This window comes from Barbus barbus (genome assembly GCF_936440315.1).
Source record: "Barbus barbus genome assembly, chromosome: 8".
Classification (NCBI taxonomy): domain Eukaryota; kingdom Metazoa; phylum Chordata; class Actinopteri; order Cypriniformes; family Cyprinidae; genus Barbus; species Barbus barbus.
Window position 1 is genome coordinate 10,350,133 of NC_136736.1, and position 25,148 is coordinate 10,375,280.

At 36.9% G+C, this 25,148-nt stretch overlaps 3 protein-coding genes across 10 annotated transcripts in view; 2 read left to right on the forward strand and 1 right to left on the reverse strand.

Annotated features, from left to right (window-relative positions):
* The window catches only part of LOC306873457 (storkhead-box protein 2-like), a 53,607-nt gene extending 48,629 nt beyond the window's left edge, over positions 1 to 4,978 (forward strand). The window contains exon 4 of the mRNA XM_079422767.1: positions 1,237 to 4,978. Within this exon, the coding sequence (XP_079278893.1) occupies positions 1,237 to 1,438 (202 nt within the window). The 3' untranslated portion in view covers positions 1,439 to 4,978. The remainder of the gene's footprint in view (positions 1 to 1,236) is intronic.
* A 2,603-nt stretch (positions 4,979 to 7,581) lies between these two features.
* On the forward strand, positions 7,582 to 12,397 carry LOC306873701 (transmembrane protein 134-like). Its single transcript, XM_079423172.1, has 8 exons — positions 7,582 to 7,770; positions 8,450 to 8,684; positions 8,771 to 8,838; positions 9,718 to 9,804; positions 9,941 to 10,017; positions 10,246 to 10,290; positions 10,529 to 10,582; positions 10,793 to 12,397. The coding sequence occupies exons 2-8, from the start codon at positions 8,490 to 8,492 to the stop codon at positions 10,873 to 10,875; spliced, it is 609 nt and encodes a 202-aa protein (XP_079279298.1). The 5' UTR covers positions 7,582 to 7,770; positions 8,450 to 8,489; the 3' UTR covers positions 10,876 to 12,397.
* On the reverse strand, positions 10,837 to 22,008 carry LOC306873700 (interferon regulatory factor 2-like). 8 transcript variants are annotated; one of them, XM_079423169.1, is made up of 12 exons: positions 21,585 to 21,859; positions 20,624 to 20,763; positions 20,487 to 20,538; positions 19,835 to 20,048; positions 18,488 to 18,581; positions 17,857 to 17,956; positions 17,462 to 17,638; positions 15,811 to 15,845; positions 15,613 to 15,727; positions 14,572 to 14,739; positions 14,365 to 14,408; positions 12,102 to 13,525 (listed from the first exon to the last, which is right to left on the reverse strand). In XM_079423169.1, the coding sequence occupies exons 5-12, from the start codon at positions 18,572 to 18,574 to the stop codon at positions 13,196 to 13,198; spliced, it is 1,056 nt and encodes a 351-aa protein (XP_079279295.1). In that variant the 5' UTR covers positions 18,575 to 18,581; positions 19,835 to 20,048; positions 20,487 to 20,538; positions 20,624 to 20,763; positions 21,585 to 21,859; the 3' UTR covers positions 12,102 to 13,195. The 8 variants fall into 8 exon arrangements, 6 of the variants coding, with proteins under 6 accessions (XP_079279292.1, XP_079279295.1, XP_079279296.1 ...); XM_079423170.1 differs by lacking the exon at positions 19,835 to 20,048 and having other exon boundaries at positions 21,585 to 21,860; XM_079423167.1 differs by having other exon boundaries at positions 19,835 to 20,538; positions 21,585 to 21,839.
* Positions 22,009 to 25,148: the final 3,140 nt, after the last annotated feature.

A 25,148-nucleotide genomic window follows, 5' to 3' on the forward strand; every position in this document is an offset into this window, starting at 1 on the left:
TAAATTACAATCTGTTTTTAACACAATCATATGGACGTACATTTATGGTGCTTTTGTGTCCATTTTGAATTGTGTAAGCTTCAGTATTTGCTCATTGTAATTTCATGGACAAAGGCAGGGAAAACTCCTTAAAAATGTATCCTTTTGATTTCTGTGGAAACATTGTGGAATGCAGCCATAGAACATGAGCATGAGTAAATGATGGTTTAAAGGGGTCATCGGATGCAACATGCACTTTTACAAGTTGTTAGAACTGAAATGTTTATCGGCAGTGTGTGTACACAACCACCCTATAATGATAAAGTGAGTGAGCTGTCATCAGTCTGCCATTGTTTCACCGCTGGAGCAGATGTAGACAAGAATGTCTTCATAGCGATTGAGGTGTTTTGTTGTTGGATGTAATAATGAACATAGCAGTCGTCATATCCTCCCGACATCTGAGCCGCTGAAGACGCACTGGATTACATTTGTTTCTGAAAGGAATGCGCCCCCGATCTACCTAAATGCGTCTATCTTCGCGCGAATCATTCGTGATCCTGCTTCACCTCCAGAAGAAGTGAGTGTAAGGTTTTTTTAATTAATCTTTGCAAATCGCCTTTCCTAATAATGTGCTAGTTAGCAAGTTTCACGATGAATGCGGCTAAAGTTTACCATCTCTCAGAGAGCGGCTTGGAAGAGAGGGGCGGGGTGAGCAGAGATCATTTGCATTTAAAGCGACATGCAATAAATTGGCTTGCTGTAGACAGAGCTGTTTTTGACCAGGTAAAAACGCTGTTGTTTTATACTACCATTGAGAAATTTTAACCAAACTATGTTAAAGACTTTTCATTAAGACCCTAAAGAATTATATCAGCTTGTGGAAAATGGGCATCCAATGACCCCTTTAATATTTTGTCAAACTATTTCTTTATTCCTTTAAACCTTTTCTCCCTGAAATATATCCTCTTTCTTATGGTTGGCTGTCAGTGCTTGTGTTATAGTTGCTTGAACATATTATTGTTGTCATACTGTCATAAGGAGTACACTGTTTCTATACAACTAAACAATCCTGCAAACTAGAGTGAAACCATAGGTAAGGGTGTGGTTGTGTGTTTTCTCTTTCTGAGGCCTTGTGCGATGGTTTACATCATTTAGCATGCCCCAAAACAATTAATCAGTTATCTTGTCTTAAACTCTACTCTTGTTCTTTCTGTCTCTTCTTCTCTGGCCATTTTCCCACCTCCACCACTTTCTCAGCACACGGGAAAGCCTGGCATCCAACACCTCTAGCATTGTGGAGAGTAACCGGCGACAGAATCCGGCTCTAAGTCCAGGCCACATGGGTACCACCAGCATCGGCCCCCCATTCAGCTTCCGTGCAATCCCAGAACCCCCTACCACGCAACCTGAGAAACTGCAGAAATCCCCCAACTGCCTTGCCTCCATCACCAGCGTCTGACATGGGCCCATCTGGGTTGACGTAGGGTCAGGGTGATCTGCAATGTTGGGGTGCCTAAGTGCAGGAGGTTGGGTGCCTCCCTCCATCAAGCACCTCGACTATATGGGGACTGTTAAACCCACAGGCATGGCTTCCAGAGACTGTTCCCACAGCATAAATGGTCACTGCAAAAAAAAAGAAAAAGAAAAAAAAAAAAAAAAGGGAAAAACATGGAAAAGGAAATTTCTCATCATAGGATTTACCTTAACAAGCAATTAATCAGGAAATTCTTCAGTCAGATTCAACCATTATTTTCAAAATAGGCTTGAAGTATATGGTAATTTAACAATGTTTTGTTTTTTCAAGAGTATTTTTGTCAGTCACAGATTAGAGATCATCCAGCCAATTGATTAAGTTTGCACACATTAAGAAATAGATGCTGATGTGCAGGTCAAAGGTAATACAGATTTGTGATATTGGTATGCAGTACAAGTTAAAAAATGAGGCATAAAAGCTCTAATCTGAGCAACATTTAATTCATGGTTTATAAAGTTGTATTATATTCCTAAAAATAAATACATTTGTCATGACACTGTTAGCTACATTGGTGACACAATAAGAATCATACTCACATGCTTAATAAAACAATACACAGACTGAATTAGTGGAAAAAATGATCTCGTCTGAAATTAAAGTTTGTTTTATTTGGAAAAAGACTTGATTTAAAAAAAAACAATTTACCCAAACTTATTGTGCATACAATTACTTTGTATGCACCTTTACACTACATAATGGATTTACCTGTTTCATTAAAGTTCATATTTAATCTCAGGTCATGAATAGTTAACTCTCCTAAGAAGAGGTAAAAACATCAGTCAGTCTGTAATCATGTTTCTGTGGATCGCTTCACCAATCTTTGTTTCTTAAGGGAATAAAACACTCTCTGTAGACAAAAAATATAAATAATTTCAATTGCATTTCATCTCAGTTTAATTCAGATGTAGATTATTTTTATTGTTATTCCCTTTTGAAATAAAAACAGGTGTGTGTTTTACGCCGGTGTGAATCTGATACCTAGTCTCATGAACCAGGACACTTGTGGATGTCGTTGGTTTGGAAACATGCTTGTCTTCTGTGTAGCTTGATGGCTTTATTTGTTGTCACGAAAGAAGGAGGATGTTGTGAATCGCAATGGCGGGAACACGGGTGTTGCGTCCAAAACACTCCAAGGAATGGTCATAGTTTTCTTCCTTTGGGCCAGCGGGATTCAGAGACTAGGCCCTTTTGCTGCTCTGATAAAACCTTTATTTTTTAAGATTTTCTTACTCGAGTTGAACCCAGACCACTATGGTGTTTTATTTTCGACCTTTTTTGTTAGTTTTGTTGTTTTCCTTGGGAATTGAGCTGTTACTCAAATCATGTCCCTGACCTCAATGGAAAATATGGTCGACAGATGATATGGCTAAAAATTCTGCCCCAGCCAACACATGATATGTATATTCACAATCTTCTCAATCTTTTCATGATTTCAATAAATGCTTCTTTTAGGTTGAGACAACTCGTTCAATGAAAGTATGTACAAATAATTTGCTTCGCTGTTATTTATCATTCCTTTCAAATGTCACAGTTGAATAGATTACATCAGGTTTTGACCTGCCATGTGGAATATACAATAAGTCTCAGATCTATGAGCAAAGGCTCATTTCAAAAATTAAATTAAACATTAAAATACTTGCTTTGAACATTTGGACTATGGCTTTAACTGTTTGGCGTGCCATCTCAAGAATGCACCAGAATCAATGGTCGTGTCCCTTCTGGCAGTGACTGGGTGAGATTTGGGAAAGAGAGCAGAGCTCATGTCGCATCCATTGGTGCTATTATGTGGTTATCGTCCCTTTTTATCTTTTATTTCTTTCTTTGCCCATACCCTCCACAGTTTTGTTGCTTTATGATGAGTGTTCAGGTGGATATCCTCCAGTGGGACTTACTGTGTTTGAATCACTTTCAGCTCACTCCCTCTCGCTCGACTATTATCCACACATACATACACCTGCAATCAGCCATGCAAACTACCCTAAACCCCACATACATGCACATAACTAGCTACCTCCACCACCTGTGTAACAACAAGGTAGGGACGTGTACAGATTTGGATTCTTTGCCTGTGGAACACAGCGCTATCAGCCTCTTCTCTGTGAATGTTGACAAGGAGCGGCGGACATTGTAACTAAGAGGACTTATTCTAAAGTAATCAGTATTAAGTGCTGTAGTTTCAACTCGATTTTTCTCAGTTTTTGACAGAAGTGTCTTTTACTTATCTGCAAGTTGTGTATAAATCTGTCTAGCACCACATCAACAGAACATTTCCAATTATATGTTTTCCCTCCAATTTGTGTAAGAAGCCATTTTCAGTTCTCTGCTGTTCCCTTCACACACATATTTGTTTATCTGCTTCGTTATTTCAAGCCCAGTGAGTAACCATACCTCTAGTTTGTTAAAAATGCATCTAGATGGAAATCAAGGGACTACATTCTATATTATAAATAAGCACCTCAACAGATATTTTAGGAGTTCAGCCTAAATCAAAAACAGTTTACCTGCCTTCTGCTTTTTGGGGAATACTGATTACAATAGTATTGTTTTCAATTTCCCACCTTATATTTGAGAGGTCAGTGGTTAGGGTCCAAACAGCCTCTTAGACCCTGTAGTTGGAGGTGGGATGAAGATTGTGGAAAGATACGAGCCTCATATATTAAATGGTAATTTTATATCATTGCTAGGCATCATAGATGTACATCAGAGAGCAACATTAGACAGAGCAGGCACCTCATAACGTCTGCTCTATAAATAGATACTTTTTCAAATCATTGCAACAGAGCTTTACTTAAAACAACGATTTAATTCCAGAAGTATATTTCAGTTCAGAGATGACTACACCTCTGCAGAACGTAATCACTTTTGAATGTTTTTTGTTGGACATTAATACAAACACATGGCCTCCTTTACTTACCAAGGCTCTGTCAGAGGATGCATTTTGGATATCTGTCACATTTTGTGAAATTTAGCTTTAATTTGAACCCCCTCCTTCATCTGGTAATGATTTTCTTTTATTCCGTTAGTTTTTGATAGATAAAAGGGAGTAATGCAGCCAAGACTGCCTTGTAAAAAACATGTTTGCACTGAAATGCCTGGCCTCTGGTTGCTGTTAAGTCCATCCAAGACGGATGCTTTGTTTATATTGTAAAATATTTCATATGAAATAAAAATGACCATGAAATGTCTTCCCTTAACATTATGGATTTTAGAACCACGTCAGACAACATTGTTTCTAAATGGTGACAGTGTACAGTATCATACTGTAAATGAAATCAATCTGCCATGCTTAGTATAACTTCAAAACAAAACTGAAAGATATGAGGGATCTTTTTGTAATGTCTATAATATTTGAAAAGAAGTCCCTATTTGTGTAGTAATGGTGTTTCATCGTTGTGGTAGTGTATGTGATAACCCAGTTGGGAGATTGTGTTACTTTTTCAGACAATAAAATAACATGTTTGGTTATATGTTTTAAATGTCTTGTGTCTTGAAACCTTTCCGTGCAATGTCTTAAAGTTATACCATTAGCTGTAAGTATTTTGGATGGCGCTTCTACCTCATGATGCTGGTTGATTAATATTACCGAAACAGCACATTACATTTCTGTAATCATTTATACAGTTGGCATGCCAAATGAAAAACTGAATTATTGAAACGATTATGTGAGAAGGGCATGAAAGACATTTTTGTATTTTTTATTTCATTGCATGTAATCACTTCTACTTGATGCATTCCATTTCTAGTGTAAGATTATATTCTCTAAAGTAACAAATCAGTCTTTGAATCATAGTCAGAATAATGGAATATGATTAATGAAAAATAGCTGAAATTGCAAGGCTTCACGGATCAACTTCATACATTCAACCGGCCACGTTATTAGGTACATCTATATATAATCAGCCAATCACATGGCAGCAACTACATGCATTTTGTCATGCAGACATGATCAAGACAATCTGCTGGAGTTCAGAAAGGTTATTTAAACAACTTTGAACGTGGCATGTTTGTGCTAGGTGGGCTGGTCTGAGTATTTCAGAAACTGACAATTTACTGGGATTTTCATGCACAACCATTTCTAAGGTTTACAGAGAATGGCCAGAAAAAGAGAAAATATCCAGTGAAAGGCAGTTTTGTGGGCACAAATGCTTTGTTGATGCCAGAGGTCAGAGGAGAATGGCCAGACAGGTTTGAACCCACAGAAAGGCAACAGTAACTCAATCGCTTGATACAACAGAGGTATGCAGAATCTGAACACACAATATGTCAAACCATGAAGCAGCAGAAGACCACACCAGGTGCCACTCCTGGAAACTGAGGCTACAGTTCACATGGGCTCACCCAAGATTGGAGAAATGTTGCCTGGTCTGCTGAGTTTTGATTTCTGTGTGCTACATTTGGATGGTAGAGTCATAATTTAGTGTAATCAACATTAAAGCATTGATCTGTCCTGCCACGTATCAATGGTTCAGGCTGCTGTTGGTGGTGTAATTTTGTTGGGGATATTTTCTTTACACACTTTGGGCCCTTAGTACCAGTTGAAAATCCCATAGTCTACCTACTTCCAGTAGGACAACGTGCCATGTGACAAAGCCTAAAATCATCTCAAACAATGATGAGTGACAATGAGCTGATTATTATCTCAATCCAGTAGAGCACCTTTGGGATGTGGTCCGACAAATCTGCAGCAGCTGCGTTATGCTATCGTGTCAATATGGACCAAAATCTCTGAGGAATGTTTCCGGCACCTTGCTGAATCTATGCCATGAAGAAGACAGTTCTGAAGGCAAAAGGGGGTCCAATCCATCACTAGCAAGGTGTACCAAGTGGCCAGTGAGTGTAACTTTTTTACAGGCTGTATCTTGCCACCATCTAGTGGCTAGACAGCGTAAAACGTCTTATGGAATAGACATTAGATCACAGATTCACATGCCTATGTATAAAATTAGTCAATTGTGCTGAATTGAATCTAGCAAACTGCTAGATTTAACAAATATCAACAAGCAGAACCTGAATACCACAGATATTATTCAAAATGGTCAGATGAAGTGACATTTAAGACGTTTAAAATGACATGATGGTGGAAAATTGACAAAGGAGAAATTTTTGATCCTATTTTCAATTATTCAAATTTTAACTTGGTTAAATGGATACATCTAACTGCTATCATTTCGTCACAATGACCTGAGGTTCAGATGGGACAGGACATAAATATTCTGTCTAGGCAATAATATATCATTATTCATTAACCTCATATTTTCTAATGTAAATGATGAAAATAAAATATTTCAAAACTGGTATTCTTTATTAAACATATTGCACAAAATATAATGGATAGTTACTCCTCACAGATATCTGAAAGGTGCCTGAAAAGTAAATGATTCAATTCCATCATACAGACTTGATTTTACTAGAGATAAACAATTGTCCACACCAGAAGAAGAATCAGTACTGGGCAACTGAGAGTCATTACAGAAAAGGTGACAAACTTAATTAGCATCAGAAGCACGTCTTTATTTACATAGAGTTACTGTAAGGAAGTAGGGAATATAGCCATGCAGCTAGAACCAAAGAAACAGACACTGGACCTTATACTTGAGCAAATTTTGAACAAAGAAACAGCACATTTCTGTTCACACAAATCTTTCTTACATCATTTAATCTCACATTAAATCCAAGGGACGAATTACACCAGAATGTATTTATGAAGGAATTTTAAAGTTCACTCACCAATTTAAAATACACATTCAGATAGAAACACACTGGGGCTGTAAGCAACTAATATGTCCTTGTGTCCAATGTCTAAATAACTGCTTTTCACTGCTTTCACCCATCAAGATTAATTTTATCTCAATGAATAAAATCAAGTCATGCTCACCAATGCCTATCCGTTTCCTTATATTGTATTATTAAACATATTTACAATTTAAGTTACACTGAGCATAACAATTACAAAATTATAATAACAATAAATATCAGCAAATGATAAATGTAAATGTATCAAAATGTTCCATGTTCTGATGTACGACAGTAATTGATGTGTCCTCCAGTCCTCCAGGTGTCGCTGAAGAGACATCCGCTACTATTGTCTGTTTAGACTCGACACACAAGAAAGAAGCAGCTGTTACTAGCAAAGTTTAGTTTAAAGTTTTTGGCCGGCGAGTAAATAATACATTTAAACCTTGTATACCTTGGAAGTGATCTAAGGATGGTGGCGGACAGATCTATGAGTAACTGACGAGGATCAAGAGTAATGGACAGTAAGTAGAGGATTCTTCCTTTGTAATTTTGCGCTATTGTTGGTGTTGATAACGGGATGTTCGACTCTTTAAATCTTCAGACAAACTCGTAAAATTAGCAGTCAAAACAGCTGTTATTTTCAAACGCTTAAAGGGTTTTAAACTCACATTTTATTACTGTGCCATACTTAAAGTTACGTGTCGTATGTAACGAGTTTCTTTATAGTGCGCAAGATGTGGATTGTTTGGGGTGGATGCAAACAAATCTGTTGTGAAGCGCGTGCTAGTCACATTACTCTTATCACACTCAGCTATTTACCTGAATCTGCATAATAAAAATAACTTTTAACGTTTAAGTTTTTTTTTTATCAAAAAAGTTAGATAATAATAAAATAATAAGATAATAATAAAAACAAAAATTAAAATTTTGTATTTTCTTTATAAAACACTTCCTTGCTGTACTTATAAAAATGTTGCTACATTGAGCAGCTTTGATCTAAAGAAGGGAATGTTTTTTTGCTCTCCTTTCCTAATAGTTTGGTGATAGAAACCGGGAAGGGATTCAGATGTAAAAATAAATAAAATTCATTATTGTACATTGTAAAGGAATTTTATAGGGCACCACACTGCATGATGAGAACTATAAAGGGCAGAGCGTAGAAGATCAGTAACTAAACTCAGATGTTTATCAACTTCACAGTGCTTGCCAGTTAACAACCAATATCTGAGGGCCTGTAGCTATGGGGACACAGTTCACAATCGATGACGCATTCGTCCTGGAGGGGGAAGGTGTGGTGCCTGGAGAGGATGTGGGGGACTGGAAGGGGAGAGAGAAGGATGGCGGGGGAGAGATGACCTTTGGACCTCTTTCTTTTGCTAAAACACAAACTTCTGGACCCACTGGCACTCCTGAACACAGTAATCTGAAATATCAGGTCAGGTGTTTACATGTACCTTGTTTTCTTTATGAGAGTGTTTTACATGCAAACGTGACTAAAATTTGTTTTGTGTTTACCCACAGAACCTGGAAAATGAAGATGCCTTGGGTGGCACTGTGAACTCTTCTTTCAATAACTTCTTCAAAATCAGGTTTGGCAGTTCACACTTTTAGTTTGAACATTCTCATAAAGCAAGGCAATTAACCGGATGTAATAATACGAGCAGCATAGGACAAAATGAAGGATGGGTTGCACCTTCATTAGATTTAATTAAGCAGAGTTTAACGTTAATGTAGAAATTGTTGATTTAGGTTTTAATTCAAGGTATGTTGCACCAGTTACAGATCAGTCATTAAAATCACTTCATATGTAGCATAAAAACCCTGTGGATATACAAGTGGATATATTTTTGATTTGCCCAATTTGTAATGTAAAGACTGATTTTTATTAGGACAAATTTTACTTTAAATTAAATTCACATTTAGTAATAATTAAATGAACTAATAAATAATTAAATTAAAAATATTAAATAGTTATGTGTAAACAAAATTGTTTAGACTTTTTGTATTGTTTGAATTTACTGGATGTATCATCTGTATGTGTCATGAAATAGCCTGTGATGATATGACAATAAACCTAAAACTACTACTGCTACTGAAAACATAAGGTCAACCATTTTACTTCAAATATATATATTTCCAATTTTAGACATTTAAACGGCAAGTTTATCCCAGTTAATCATTGGTAAAAATGCCAATTTTTCTAAAATCTAGTTGTCAGAGTTGTCTGTTAGAATTGGCAGATTTTAAATAGCTTAAATTACAATGGCTTGTCTTTTTACTTTATTTTATTTTTAAATTGCTAGTCAAGCATCTTAATTGTTTATTAGACGACAACAAGTGACCAACAGCCAAACAAACAAGCCATTAAATAGCCAACTAAAAGAAATACAAATTTTTGCTTTGCTTTTGTTGATGTACAAGTACTTGTCAAAGCCTGATATGAAGCCTTGTGTCCGTCTGTGTTCCAGTGATCCTGCTACTCTGTCCTACTGCAGCTCTCAGTGGTCATTCAGCACACTCAGCTCAGTCACGCAGCTGTCTTCTCACTGCTGCGGGTAACTCACACCTTTATTTACATATTTCCAGATGAGATTTTAAGCTGATATTAACTAAAATCCCTGTGGTCGGGTAAATTAAAATAGTTTGTTGTTTTCCTTTCCTAATTTTTTGTTCTCTGTGGATTGTTCCCAGGTGGACGTCTCACCCGCTGGTGAAGAAGAACAGACGAGTCATTCTTGCCTCATTCCTCCTCTTAATCACTGGAGTTGGTGAGACTATCATACCTTTTGTGATGTTTTTGATCTTCATAAGTACTGCAGATCTCAAGGGGAAGGTGTCTGGGAACTAATGTTTCTGTTTGACTTGTAAAGCACTGTTTATCTTGCTGTCATGTCTGATCTTGAGCATAGATGGTAAATGGCGACTGTCAGCTGTTTAGTTAATGTGTTATCTCTCCCCTTCCTATCTTCCCCCTCCCTGTTCCTCCTTTCTATCAGCTTTGATCTTTACAGGCATTGCCATGCAGTTAAACCCTCACACAGGTAAGACCTGTCACGTTGGCATTGGTTGTAAATAACTATGAGACATGAGCAGGATTGTGTTAGCACACAAACTCGTTCAGCTAATTATAAGTGAAGCACATCACTTAAATCAGTGCTCCAAATGCCTTAAAAACAAAGATAATTCCACCTTCTGACATAATCTAAAACGCCAGTTGTTTTTATGCCAGTTTTGTCCATCAGAATTATGTAACCCATGTATTTATGCCTTTTTTTTAAGGTGTTTCAAGTGCAATTTTCTTTGTTCCTGGATTTCTTCTCTTCATTCCTGGTGGTAAGATCTAATGTGTAATTAATATAAGCTTTGTTTTTTATAGAGTCAACTTTCCCAGTGTGAATATCAATAGTGGATTTTGGACTATTGTGAAGTTGTCATTGTAATCTATGCAATGGAAGAACATGGCTTTAACAGACAACATTGCTTAAAGAAAAATGCTAGAGATAAACAGCGAAATAACTCTTGCTCTTCCCTTTTTTGTTTCAGTCTATCACGTGATCTATATAAGCTGTGCAGTTCAGGGACGAAGAGGATTCAAGTTCTTTTATTTGCCGTACTTTGAGAAGTAAACTGTTTTCCTTCGCATCATCCAGACTGCTGGTCTGGATTGCCCACCATTTCAAACCCAATGAAATGTAGTAAGGGGATGACCTACTTTTACAACCTCAGTTACTAGAGGTTTTCTAAACAATTTCTTCATTTTGGTTAAAGCCAGTCTGTACACAGGTCTAAGTATAACCTCTACAGAAAAAAAAACTGATTTAAGAGTCAAGTGCAACAATATACAATCATACCACAAAAGAAGGCACAGACTGTAATAAAGAAATAGTTCACACAAATTTGAAAAAAAAAAAAAAATTTACTCACTCTCAGGGCATCCAAGATGGAGATGCATTTTTTCTTCATCGGAACATATTTAGAGAAAGCACATCACTTGATCACCAATGGATGCTCTTTTATGAATAGTCCAGTCTATTGATTGATGTCTTGTAAAGAGAAAATCTGCTTGTTTGTACTGAACAAATCTGCCGCTTCTGGTCATAATTCATTATAATGCTTCCTCCAGTGATTACGTCCATCCCCCGTTGTCCTCTCACATGTTTAAAACTGTTTCAGACTTTTTGCTTGGAAATGGTGCACAGATCAAGCACCGTTTACAAAGGAATGGTCCAAAACAATTCTAAATAGGTCTGTGGATTTTGATGTGAGAGGACAAAAGGGGATGGACTTTTTACTGAGAAAGTGCTATTGTGTGTTATGCACTCGTATTTTGGCCAAAAGTAGTGGTTTGTTAAAATGTCTTATTTATGGATTTATTACAAACATTCAGCTTTTCCCTTCACAAGACATTAATTGATGGACTGGAGTCTTGTGGATGTTAACAGCTGTTTGGACACTCATTCTGACGGCACCCATTCACTGCAGAGGTGAGCAAATGATGTAATGCTCATGCTTGTTCAGATGAAGATACAAACTTATCTATATCTTGGATGGCTTGAGGGAGAGTCATTTTTGGGTGAACTCTTCTTTTAAAACATCTGTCTACACAGAATTTGAAGTTACATCTGATTGAGATGTTTTAGATCAGCTGTGCTACGGTGTTGTTATAGGTTGTCAATTCAGTGAAACATACTTGGCATTGAGCAAGGAGTATTATAATAAGCTTGTTATAGATGTACAAAGTTTTGTCAGCAATATAGCACAATACATACCATGAAATTGTACACCTTTAGCCTTGAGTAATACAAATGAAATCACAGACAAAACAAATGACATTAAGAATGAAAATCTCAATAGGAGAAAACCAAGAATGCAATTTATCACTTAGGCCATTGCATACACACATACAGTCTGAGTTGTAAAGCATTTTGACTCATCCGTCTATTGTAAAATCAAGGTTAGATGCATCAACGGGTGATTTGCTTTTCTACTGCACATTCATATTTTTAACTAGTACCACTACTAACACTTTGAACCACTGTTTTAAATGTACATTATACAAAAAAACAAATGAGTATTGAAAAGATTTTGTATTGTGTATTTTTTTTAATCATCATGACACTACAATAAACCTTTTTATATTTGCTTTTAAATTTCTGTGCTGCATTTGTTCATTATGCAAATTAGTGACTGTTGGATAAAAAGTTAATACAAAAACTAAAGCAAAAATCTCCTTGCATTAACAACAGGCTTTCAGAACACAAATGAGAACGTTTTGACAAGTTATTACACAACTCTAATTAGTGAGTCTCTATTCAAGTATTTATAGCCCTACGGACATGAGATCTAAACCTCAAGTAAAACAATGCTTCCAAGCAGACAGTTCAATAATTCTGTTGTTATGAAGTGACGAACATGTCGAATTTGCTAAATCAATGCATTCAGACATGACAATTTCATACGAAAGTGTACAAAACCTTAAGCATTTCTTTGAAAAAAAAACAACTCAATATTGTGCTACAGTAGAAAAGAAATACATGCAAATTCCCCAGTAACTGTTTCATTTCATCCTTTGTTTTATTACATCTCCTGTCAACAAGTATGAAATGTCACTCCAATGCAAAATTAAAACAAGCATATTCTCCCAATGCTGCATTATAACTAGCTTACACTGACAACTTCTGTGATCAAGTGTCACATCCGTGAGGTAGTTATACAAGTTACATATTTAACACCGTTATGAGAATGAGGTAGTGTGTTGCAAAATATTTCAGAAATATAATAGTATAACGGATTCAGATAGCTTGGAACTCTGTTTGGTTTTAAAAGCTGAACACAAATGCAGGATATTTGAGGGAAATCTTGCACCTGAGAGTACTTGATTAATGCTGAATAATGGGTTGTGGGTCTATCAGCTAAACAGCAGTGGGTTGTTAAATTAAAGTATCTTCACTGCAGTGTTTTGTGTTTTGCAACAGAGAGGTCCACCACTTTAGCGATGACACTTGTCTGAGAAGTCGGGCTGCTGGTGAGATCTGGTGAGGGGGAAGTGCTTGAGGGTTCTTTGTCTGTGACTTTTTGGAAATTAAAAAGGCACGGAAACCAGGGAGGAGTGTTGTAAGCAATTAGGGGCGAGTCCTCTCTGCAGCTGGTCACTTTGAAATTTATTTTTGTTGATGTGAAAAATGTGTTTGGTGAGGACTGAGCTGATGATGGGATCCTTAACGCAGAATTACATGCTGATCGTTGTGAAGCTTTTAAAGACAAGTCCTGAGGAAGCTGCAGGAGGAACAAAGAAAATTCCCAAATTGGCTGTGGCTTAATAACAAAATGTTTTAGTTTTTGTATATCTATGTACAGTACCGTTCAAAGGTTTAGGTTCAGGAAGATTTTTTCAATGTTATGCTCACCAGGACTGAATTTATTTTAATAAAAAAAAAAAAAAAAACAACAAAAAAAAAAGTAAAACCATAACATTGTGAAATATCATTACAACTTTAAATAATTATTAATTTAAATATATTTTAAAATGAAATTTATTCATGTGATGGCAAAGCTGAACTTTCAACAGCCATTACTCTTCAGTGTCACATGTTGATTCAGAAATCATTCTATTATGCTGATTTGGTTCTGAAGAAACATTTGTCATTGTCAATATTGAAAACAGTGGTGCTGTTTCATATTTTTGTGGAAACCATGATGCATATTATTCAGGATTTTTTTTTTAATACTGTCACTTGCAATCAATTTAATGCATCATTGCTGAATGAAAGTATTCATATTTGGTCACTTTAGTTTGGAGGCCCATTCTTACTATTAACTATGACTTTTGCTTTTTAAACTATTTGCTCTAGGGCATTAATATGTATTAGTACTAATACATACCAATATGCTGTATTATGCATGTTAATAAGCAACTAGTTAATAGTGACAATTAGTCCTTAAAATAAAGTGTTACCTCATGATTTTCTTTAAACAATCATACTGAACCCAATCTTCAACCCAATGGCTGTTACTGGCTGTTACCAAAAACACAATATCATAAGATCTAAGAGCTTAACTTATATTTAAAAAGGAAGATATCCTTCCTTGGAATTTTTCCCAATTTACATCCATACCTGTACTATGTCTTCTTCGCTGAATGTGCTCTCTGTATCACTCTCTGTTGAGGCAAAGTACAGAATGAAATTCATTATGATGATATCCATCTGTGTTTGTGGCCAACAATAACATAATACAGTAATAGTAACAGTTATGTAATTTATCATTCATGTGGTGAATACAGCTCAAAGACAGTAAAGCTGAATGCAAAAAAAGAACCCTACCACTGTAGGATGAAACATGGGAGTCCTGGAGAGGCAGACACACTTCAGTGGAGTTAAACGCAGGTTCTTCATTCTCCATCGCCACCTCAACAACGGCACACACATCAGGTAATTCAGCTACAGCCATCTCCCTCACAGATGACATGGGCACAGGGGAGCTCTCCTGCTCTGTGTCGATGAATAAGCATGTTTGCTTTAGAGACTTTATCCTTAACAATTCTACTAAAATACATTGTACTCTTTGTACTGACATATGCTAGATGTAGTATTAGTAAAGTCCTACAGTGCATGCCAGTTGATATGCAGTGAATTGCCAAAAAAGTATTTGGATACTTAAAGGGATAGTTCACCCAAAAATGAAAATTCTGTGAACCTGCAGTTGTTCCAAACCTGTATGATTTTGTTTCATCTGCTGAACATAAAAGAATAAAGATATTTCTGAAGAATGCGATTAACTAAACGGTTGTGGGTACCTACTGCCTTCCACAGAAAATATTATAGAAGTCAATTGGGAACTGAAACTAGTTACCAAGATTCGTCAAAATATTTTCAAATATTAAAAAATTTGAGGACGCGTAAATTCAATTTTTGGGTAAACTATCCCTTTAAGCCAACCTTAAGTAAAATATATGAATAATGAATGTCATAAAATGTGAAATCATTTGGCACTTTAAAGACATATCTGTTTTAGCATAACAGTTCAGAAAAAGAAGTTTGCTTTTACACAAAAACATTACATTGAGACCAGTTGGTTAAAAATTCAATAAAGGTTTAAATAAAAGTTAGTTCTGAGTTTTAGCATAATTTGTTTATGAATACCACTTTTTGATTAAAAAATTCATTACATTTAATCCTATGCAATGAACTACAAGCACTTTAAGTGCATGTTTAAGTGTATGCATTTTAAGTACTCGATTTTATGTTTGGGACCACTATAGATAAGTTAATTTTCTAATGCTGCCTCCAATATTGTTGTGTTATTTATTTGGACAGTTAAAAAAAAAAAAAAAAAAAAAAAAAAAAAAGCATGAGGTTATTTACCAGTAAATAGCACAGTGCTGTCCGGTGTAGTTTCTTCCATTAAGTTCTCTTCAGTATGTTTTTTTGTCATTTTATATTTTCTGGGAATGCCAGCTTTCCGTTTCTGAAAAACCCTCTAAGGAATCAAACATAGGTGTGAGCTGATTTGCTATAGTCAGAAATGTGCACTGATGCTTGTGTAGATTCATGCATTCCTACTTTTGCTCTTTGTTCCAGGTCCATCTTTTTCTTCCCTGAAAAAATAAAATATGCATTTAGAAAATCTTAAATGCCATCATTAGAATTTCTACACCAGAATAAAACGATGTACAATGACATTAATAAGTACAGGTGCATCAAAATTTGAATAGCGTGAAAGTTTTTTTGGTAACTTGTTTCAAAAAGTGAAACTTTCATATATTCTAGATTCATTTCATGTAAAGTAAAACATTTCAAAAGGTTTTATTTTTTTATTTTAGAGGTTACAGCACATGAAAATCTAAAATCTAGTATCTCAAAATATTAGAATATTATATTGACAGTTGAGTTTCATTAAATGACCATCCATACAGTATAAATTTCGGGTATCTCTTGTTCTTTGAAACCATGATAATGGGGAAGACTGCTGACTTGGCAATGGTCCAGAAGACGATCATCGACACCTTCCACAAAGAGGTTAAGTCACAGAGGGTCATTACTGAAAGGTGTGGCTGTTTACAGAGTGCTGTATCAAAGCATATTAAATGCAAAGTTGACTGGAAGGAAGAAAATGGGTAGGAAAAGGTGCACAAGCAACAGGGATGACCGCAAGCTTGAGAATACTGTCAAGCAAAGCAGATTCAAACACTTGTGAGAGCTTCACAAGGAGTGGACTGAAGCTGGAGTAAGTGCATAAAGAGTCACCACGCTCAGACATCTTCAGGAAAAGGGCTACCAAGCCACTTCTGAAACAGAAACAACGTCAGAATCATCTTACCTGGGCTAAGGAGAAAAAGAACTGGACTGTTGCTCAGTGGTCCAAAGTCCTCTTTTCAGATAAAACTCAATTTTGCATTTCATTTGGAAATCAAGGCCTGGAGGAATACTGGAGAGGCACAGAATCCAAGCTGCTTGAAGTCCAGTGTGAAGTTTCTGAAGTCAGTGATGATTTGGGGTGCTGTGACGTCTGCTGGTGGTCCACTGTGTTTTATCAAGTCCAAAGTCAATGCAGCCGTCTACCAGGAGATTTTGGAGCACTTTATGCTTCCATCTGCTGACAAGCTTTATGGAGATGCTGATTTCATTTTCCAGCAGGACTTTAGCACCTGCCCACACTGCCAAAACCACTTCCAAGTGGTTTGCTGACCATGATATTACTGTGCTTGATTGGCCAGCCAACATGCCTGACCTGAACCCCATATGGAATCTATGGGATATTTTCAAGAGAAAGATGAGAAACAGTCGATTCAACAATCCAGACGAGCTGAAGGCTCAATAGTGCCTCAGCAGAGCCACAGGCTGATCGCTTCCATGCCATTCCTCACTGATGCTGGAGTTTGTGCTAAAGGAGCCTCGACCAAGTATCGAGGGCATAAATGAACATACTTGAACTTTTCTGTATTGCAAATCCTTTTTTTGATTGATCTTAGGAAATATTCTAATATTTTGAGATACTGGATTTTTGACTTTCCCGAGCTGTAAGCTCTAATAATCAAAATTAAAACAAAAATACTTTGGAAATGTTTTACTTTACATGTAATGAATCTAGAATATATGAAAGTTTCACTTTTTGAAACAAGTTATCAAAAAAAAAAAACTTTCACGATATTCTAATTTTTTGAGATGCACCTGTATACGAGCAAAAATGTGTTTAAAACATGACTCCAATTACCTTTCTTAACAGATTTTTCATATGAGGAAAGCATTCTGTACATTCTGAAGGCATTGTTTCCTTTCTTCATGCTTTTATCTTTCACCTCCTCAATGTCTGGTAGAGAATTCATAGCACAGCGGAAATTTGCCTTCCACGTCTTAGGGTCTGGTTTGTCAATACCTGGACGGTACTTTCCTGTATGAAACATTATTCAGTAACAACTGAATCAAAATATTATACAACAAAATGGAGTTACAAACCTGTACAACCAACAGAAATGCATTCAAAGCTATAGACAAAAGCAGAATCAACTCCAATACACGGTATTGCTGAAATTACAATTTTCATCTTTACAGCAGTTAGCTTCACTCTTTATACAAGAGACAATGGGCAACAGCTCTTTTAACAGCTACCTGTGTGAATGGCCCAGTTCATAAATAAAGGTGCATCCTTTTCCAAATCCCATCCATGTCTGGCTGCATGCATCCATGGTATCTGAAATATCTTTTGCTCCTGTAAATGGAAACATTTTAATAGTGTACCATTACTCAATCAATCCATGTACAATGAGTTACATGTCAAAGTGTTCCTCTTGTTGCCAGAATGATTGTTTTGTTTGCTGGAATGGATTCAAGATAATAAACAGGTACGATTCTACAATGCTTTTCAAATAACATTTACTGTCCTCATCTTTATTTATGTAGTGAAAAGCTGTGTCATAAGTGAATAGTGATATGACTGTACATTATGCCTTAAATGTCTGTCTTGTCTGAAATTTGTCTGTTCAAAGCCATTTGTTAGGAACTGCTTTTCTTTGTAGAAGCCTTGGGTTTAAAGAGCCAATAAAATATTTAATTTCAAATCATTATTTCGAGGCTATTTATTTACCTGTGTGGCAAGTAGTCAGGTAATAGTCACCGGTTGTTATCACAGAATAAACCCCTTCAGTGTGAGGCAAGATTTATACATGTATATATTCCCAGCATGAAAATACTCTTCTTAAAATGAATGAATTAGAATTTGATGTCAGATTTCTACCCTCACCTCATTGACCCATTGAAGACCTTGAATTTGCCCACTCTCGATCTGTTGCTCCAACCAGGGGCGCATTCTCATTCTGTCCACTGGCATCTTGATGCTGAACAGAATTCAATACAGTGAAGATTTCAAATGCACTGGACATTCTGTCTCACATAAAAAAACTCATTATGTGGTAAAAACAAACAAACAACAAAAGAGTTAAGATATACAGCAAGAAACATTTCTTTTTACAGATTTGAAGATGTTGTGGTCATAGAACTGACAACATTTGGTTAGAGAAGTGCTCAGTAGCAATGCAGTGAGTGAATCCTTGCAGATCCCTCTAAAGCAGTGGTCGGCAACATAATATCTGGCCCGTGCCCGTAGCCGGATTATTTTGATAAGAGCTGGTTCTGAACTAAATCTATCATGACAGCAACAGTTACTCACAATCAGAGTATGAGAGCGGAGCACAGCGCGAGTGAAGCGGTGTGAATCTGAAGCGAGTGAAGCGGTGTGAATCTGAAGCGGTGTGAATCTGAATGAAGCAAAGAGCGGATTTTTTTAAAAGTCGGAGTGTCTGGTTTTCACTCGCTCCATCAAGAGTACAATTCATGCCAACGACCCGTAATATAACTGTATATTTAGCAAGAATTCACGTTAAACATATTTAGCTAGCTAGATAGAAAAGGATCATTCAAATCAGAAAGAATGTGAAGGCTATGATGACTGCAGTGGACATGAGCGGGAAGTTATATTTCTCAAGGAATTTGTTCCTTCTGAATATTTTCAGCTGACTTTTTTTCTCAGAACTGCGTGATATAAACTCGCACTTGCGAGTTAAAGTCATAATTCTGAGATATAAACTTGCAATTCTGAGAACATATCAGTTTTTCCCCTCAAAACTGGACTTTAACTCGCAATTCTGACTTTATAACTCACAATTGCGAGTTTATATCAAACAATTCTGTGAAAAAAAAGTCAGAATTGTGAGATAAAAAGTAACAATTGTTTTTTTTTTTTATTCAGTCGCAGAAACGGGCTTCCATTGAACTGTGATATTTCAAACAGTTGTGGCATACAAAAGGTGTAAGTGTTCAGATTACAGAGTTATCACTAATAGCGACTACGCCACCCCTGGCGAAACACCTGGGGAAATACTAAGCAAAGAAAAGCACGCAAGCTTGTTCACTCCCACAAATGACCAAATACGAAGAGGCGTGGATACAGAGCAATGAAATTTTATTAAATCAGAAATAAAATTTAAACCAGGGCGAAGAACACAATAAAATGACGACAAGTGACCCAGAACCGCAACAATACAGAAAGAAAAGTCACAATCAATTAAATCAAATCAAAAGATCTACTAACTGAGCGGGGGTACCCCGAAGAGTGGGCAGGCGAAGCACTGGGCGTTACAATAGCCCACAGTGAACCAGCCCTCGGTGAATTAAAATCTCTCAAACACCCACGCACTCTGGTGGAATTGCACTGCAAGCAAAAACCAACACCCCACACTTTGGACAAAAAGGGAGAGCTTCTATGCCCGCACCGACTAGCCCGCCCACTCTGGCTTACCCCGCTCCTAAAGAAAAAGAGGGAAAAAAATAATAATTACAGCCAGAGTCGATATGACTACAAAACACTGAATTAAATGGACTTCAATAACATCAAATAACAAAATCAACACATCAAGACAAGAAACACAAAATAAATATCTAAATTAACAAACTATCCCTAATAAATGGCAATTGTTATTACAAAAGATAATTCACACACACACACAATTCAAAACAAATTAAACTCCAATCAGAAACATCAAACAGACAAAAACACCAATGGAATACGTTTCCACAAAAACGGTGAAAATAAACAATAAGAAAAGCCAAAGCAAAACAGCAATGTCGGAGCTAGGCCATGTCACAGAGCAGGTCACCCTTGCGAGGCTAAAATACACCAAAAAGGCAAATTAAAAATACATACCTTTTTGAATGCCCGTATGGATATAAATCATTTTACATACCCTCAACTGGACTTCATCAAATATCCAGCAAACCAATCCCTTATACTGATCACTGAACGGAAAAAGAGCACGTCATACAAAAGCGCCAGCAACTCATTCATATCAAGTCCCCACCCTAATACAATTACGTTACGCACCAAGTAGAGGAGCAGTCGTCACTCAACATATATCTGCCGTGGTTTTCTTTCCAAACAGGCAATATAACAGGATCGCTGGGGAAACCAACCCTCTTAGGCGGTCAGATAACCTCCACGGAGCAACACCGGCTGCACAAAACCTAGTTAGATCCACATACAGACCATGAACTAAACACCAAGCGCACACCTACCTCAGACTCAGAGCAGCGGGATTCCGGAAGCAAACAGTGACGCAGTGACAATAACGTGGCATACCTCAATTCAGGGGGATGCCCCTTATATACCCAGCGGTATCACTCAATTAACCTCCCAAGTTGCAACTTTCCCGCGAACTGGCAATGACCACACAGTGAAATACTTCAGACGCGGAGGGTGTTTCTGATATCAGTGAGCGCGGAGTGGAGCTGGGGCAGAAGCGGGGTGATTATTAAATGCTCGGAGGGGAAATTGTTGACGCATACTCTGATCGGACAGATCTGATTTTTGTTATGACTGTCGCAGGATTTTACACGGAGTAACAGCTCACTAACAGTTACAAAATGCACTGTAACAGTCAGTCACAGGAAATTCTGGTTGCATTTTTCATCAATTAATATCTTACATTATCCTTCGACTATTTTTTGGCCCGCCATGTAACTTAGTGGTGATTTTTTCTTTTGGCCCGATGCCAAACTTACTTACATGATGACTCACTCTGCATTGGGACACAACGTGCCCTCTATATATATGGCTTTTAAATATCTTTCAGAATATTCAATCAATGCATATCATAATAAAGAGTAACGTTAACAATAAAAGTTAATGTATAAACCGTACATTTACTTACATAAAGTGACATATTTGGACGTTTATTAGTGTAAACATGTTTCAACCCAACACAGATCATGTAGAATCTATCTATTTGTAAACAGATTTCTAAATGAATACTTCTGTTTTGAAGTCGTTCAGGTATGTAACTCACCTGCAGGGAGGCAGGCAGCCGATAATCCTCTAAATATCCCTCGATGAGATGTGCTATAAAATCCCGTCCTGGAGCTACGCACACAATGTCATCATGTTTTGTTTTAGATCTACTCTCTTCATCTTGTTAAGAACAAGGCAGTGTTTTTTCTCAGTTTGAACATTTGAACTGTTCCAGAAAGCCTGCCTTACGTGTTCTAGCATCATCGAGAAGCAGACCCCGGAAGTGAAACAGCTGAGCGTCTCTTCTTCTTCTTCTTCTTCTTCTTCTTCTTCTTCTTATATTTTTACGGCGGTTGGCAACCAGCGTTTTTGGTACATTACCGCCACCTTCTGCTCCGGAATGTGGATCAGAAAATAGGTTCACAAACTAAATCACCCGCTAATTTAGCTGAGCGTCTCATTGGTCGGAGGAACTTTTGAAACAAACGGGTTCTTTCGCTTTCACTTCCGCTTCCACATTACGCCACGCCGCCTGCTGGATCTCGACGACACTACCAGTAAATCGCAGCAGTGTTGGGACATGTATGTGCCAATATTAATATCAGTGTAGTATTACAATATTACTATTATTACCAAACATACAGACAAGGATTTAAGGAACTCGGTTAAGTAACATGTATGTTGAAATCGTGTGAACAACAACTGAGTGTCATTTTGTTAAACGCTGTTCTCGAAATATAAACGTATTTAACTGGAACGTAAATAGTATAACTTACTTGATTTTGAGGAAATTGTAGGTGTCGACTCTTTGTTTGTGCTGATCCCAGAAAGACACAATTATTTGTATCCCTTTGTGGGAATGAGGGTGAGTTTTGCTGGGAATCTTCTCATGGACCATCTGTTTTCTGCTGACTGTGACTGTGACCCTGTTTATTTTAGTGCAGAGGGCTGATTTAATTAGGGTACGAAATTGCGCAATGACCTTCTGTGATGTCAGAGCAGGGGAGGGGTGTGGGGGATTTATATCAAATAGTTTCAGGATAATTTTATTGACTTAATAATGCCTTAATAATGCCTTCGGGAAGTCGTGGCCTAATGGTTAGAGAGTCGGACTCGTAATCCAAAGGTTGCGGGTTCGAGTCTCAGGCCAGCAGGGATTGTAGGTGGGGGGAGTGAATGTACAGCACTCTGTCCACCCTCAATACCACGACTGAGGTGCCCTTGAGCAAGGCACCGAACCCCCAACTGCTCCCCGGGCGCCGCAGCATAAATGGCTGCCCACTGCTCCGGGTGTGTGTTCACGGTGTGTGTGTGTTCACTGCTGTGTGTGTGCACTTTGGATGGGATAAATGCAGAGCACGAATTCCGAGTATGGGTCACCATACTTGACAGTATGTCACTTCACTTCACTTCACTTAATAAGAAAACTCTTTCTATGGAAAGCATACATTAGAAGTTGGCCTACTTAAAGAGACATTCCACCCAGAAATGACAATCACCTTCATGTCGTTTCTAACCTGAACACAGAAGAAAATATTCTGAAGAACAGTTTCGCTTGCCATTGACTCCCATTGCATTGTTTGTCCATCATAAAAGTCAAAGGGAACCGAAACTGTTTAGTTACAGCATTCTTCAAAATAAATTCTAATGTGTTCCACAGAAGAAACAAAGTCATACAGGTTTGAAAATACATAATTTGTAGTAAATGATGACACAATTTTCATTTTTGGGTGAACTATCACTTTAAGGTAGAGAATACTCAGCTACCAGACTCTCTTCACTGAATTGTAATAAATAAATAAATAAATAAAACACTAGTGAATGTAATATGAGTAAAAACAAACAAACAAATAATAATAATATTTAGTATAAAAATCACTTTATTAAAATAATCTGTTACAGACCAACTAAACTGAACTCCTCATTGATCGATTAAAAATTTGTGAAAGAAACATGCGGTAGACTAATCGGGTTTATTTATATTTTATTTCCAGTTAACATTTTAAACTGTGCAATTTAGATTTTGTTGTTAATGTGTTTATTTTCGTTATAATCAAAGTAATTCATTATTTATGCGATGATTCAGATCCATATATCATTTTAAGGAGGTAAAATATTCAAATGAACGGCGCCTTATTACTTCTAAACATTTTTAAAGAGAGTTTTATTTTCCACGCTCTTTATTTCTTCTTCTTTTAACAAAAAAAAAAAAAAAAAACCCAGAGTGCAAGAAGAGTATTCATAACTTTACTAAGTATAGGAACGAATGCGCGTTTTTACGCATTTGCTGACCCACTGCAGGTAATTTCAAGTGTAAGACGTATGTTATCATATAAGTATAAAAGACTGGCTGTGAAAGCATTTTCAGGAACGCAGTCCTAGGACCGCATTTCTAGGACCCTGTTTTTAGTGACAACGCTACCTACTGAATTAGAGGACAATCAGAGTGTGAGTATCAAATGTGAATCAATTTGATTTGTTTAACATTAAAAACAATTGTGATGCATTTCATTGGAAAGTTAACGTAGCCGATGTGATCGTAAATAGTCTTGAATGCATAGGCATCATATATTAGCCTCTAATGCTGTAAAATGAATTGTTAGCACATTGTTGCATGATAAGCCTGTGTTGACTTATTGACAGCACAATAAACTGTAGCACGTTCGTTGTGAAAGCTTGTTAATTACTCATTAATTTTCCATTTTAATTAAGTTAAATAATCTTAATGTTTTAACTGTCACATGCTCACAGTCAGCCTGTTTCTGCCCTTTCAAACCCTACTGTATATTATACCTTATGCTACTTATGTACAGACCTGTGTATATTTCAATTAACAATTTTGTTTTGATGGGCCATCATATATGGCCTGGCTGGACTTCAGAATTGGTCTCTGCAGGATGCTGAGCAGGCCTTCCTCTCTGGTCCTGATTATCATCACAGGTAAGAGCAGAAAATGCAATTGTTTTTTACACAATGTCCAATGTATCCTTTTTTAAGCGTTAACAGTATTTCTGTTAACTTAGTAGTGATTATGTTCTCCATTTACTATTTCAGTGAAGTGGAAGAATTTAATAGGGTGATAGAGAAACAATTGAGAAAAGAGGGGAGAGCATCCAGGTGGTAGGTAGTGCTGCTGCATACATCACAATGTGTGCTTTAAACATTTAAAGGTCAGGAAAAGTCATGTCAATAATATGTTATTTCTATTCAGATTTCTCGAATCTCTTATTTCATGCACCTCTCTCTCTTTCTCTCTCTAAGGAGTCAGTGAAGACGTTGCCCATGAAGTTCTTTCTATGTGGTTCACGTCATGAACAATTTTTTTTTTATGTGTGTGTCGAAGTTCAGCTGTTGTAATATATTATTTCATAAAATATACACAATCTTAAATCTACCCCCAGAGTCATCCTTGTGTCTTCCCTCTGTACTTGAAAATGTGGTTGATCTAGTGACTGAAAAGACTATGATTCCTTGTTTATTTTACTTGAGTTATTATATTATGCTACTTAGACCCAATAATTACTCAGCATTCCTAGGAACCAGGTTTAATTGCATTAAAGAAAGTAGTATTTGGGTGTAAAAAAACCTCTAAAACTCTAATGTAGTTAAAACTGGGTGGGAA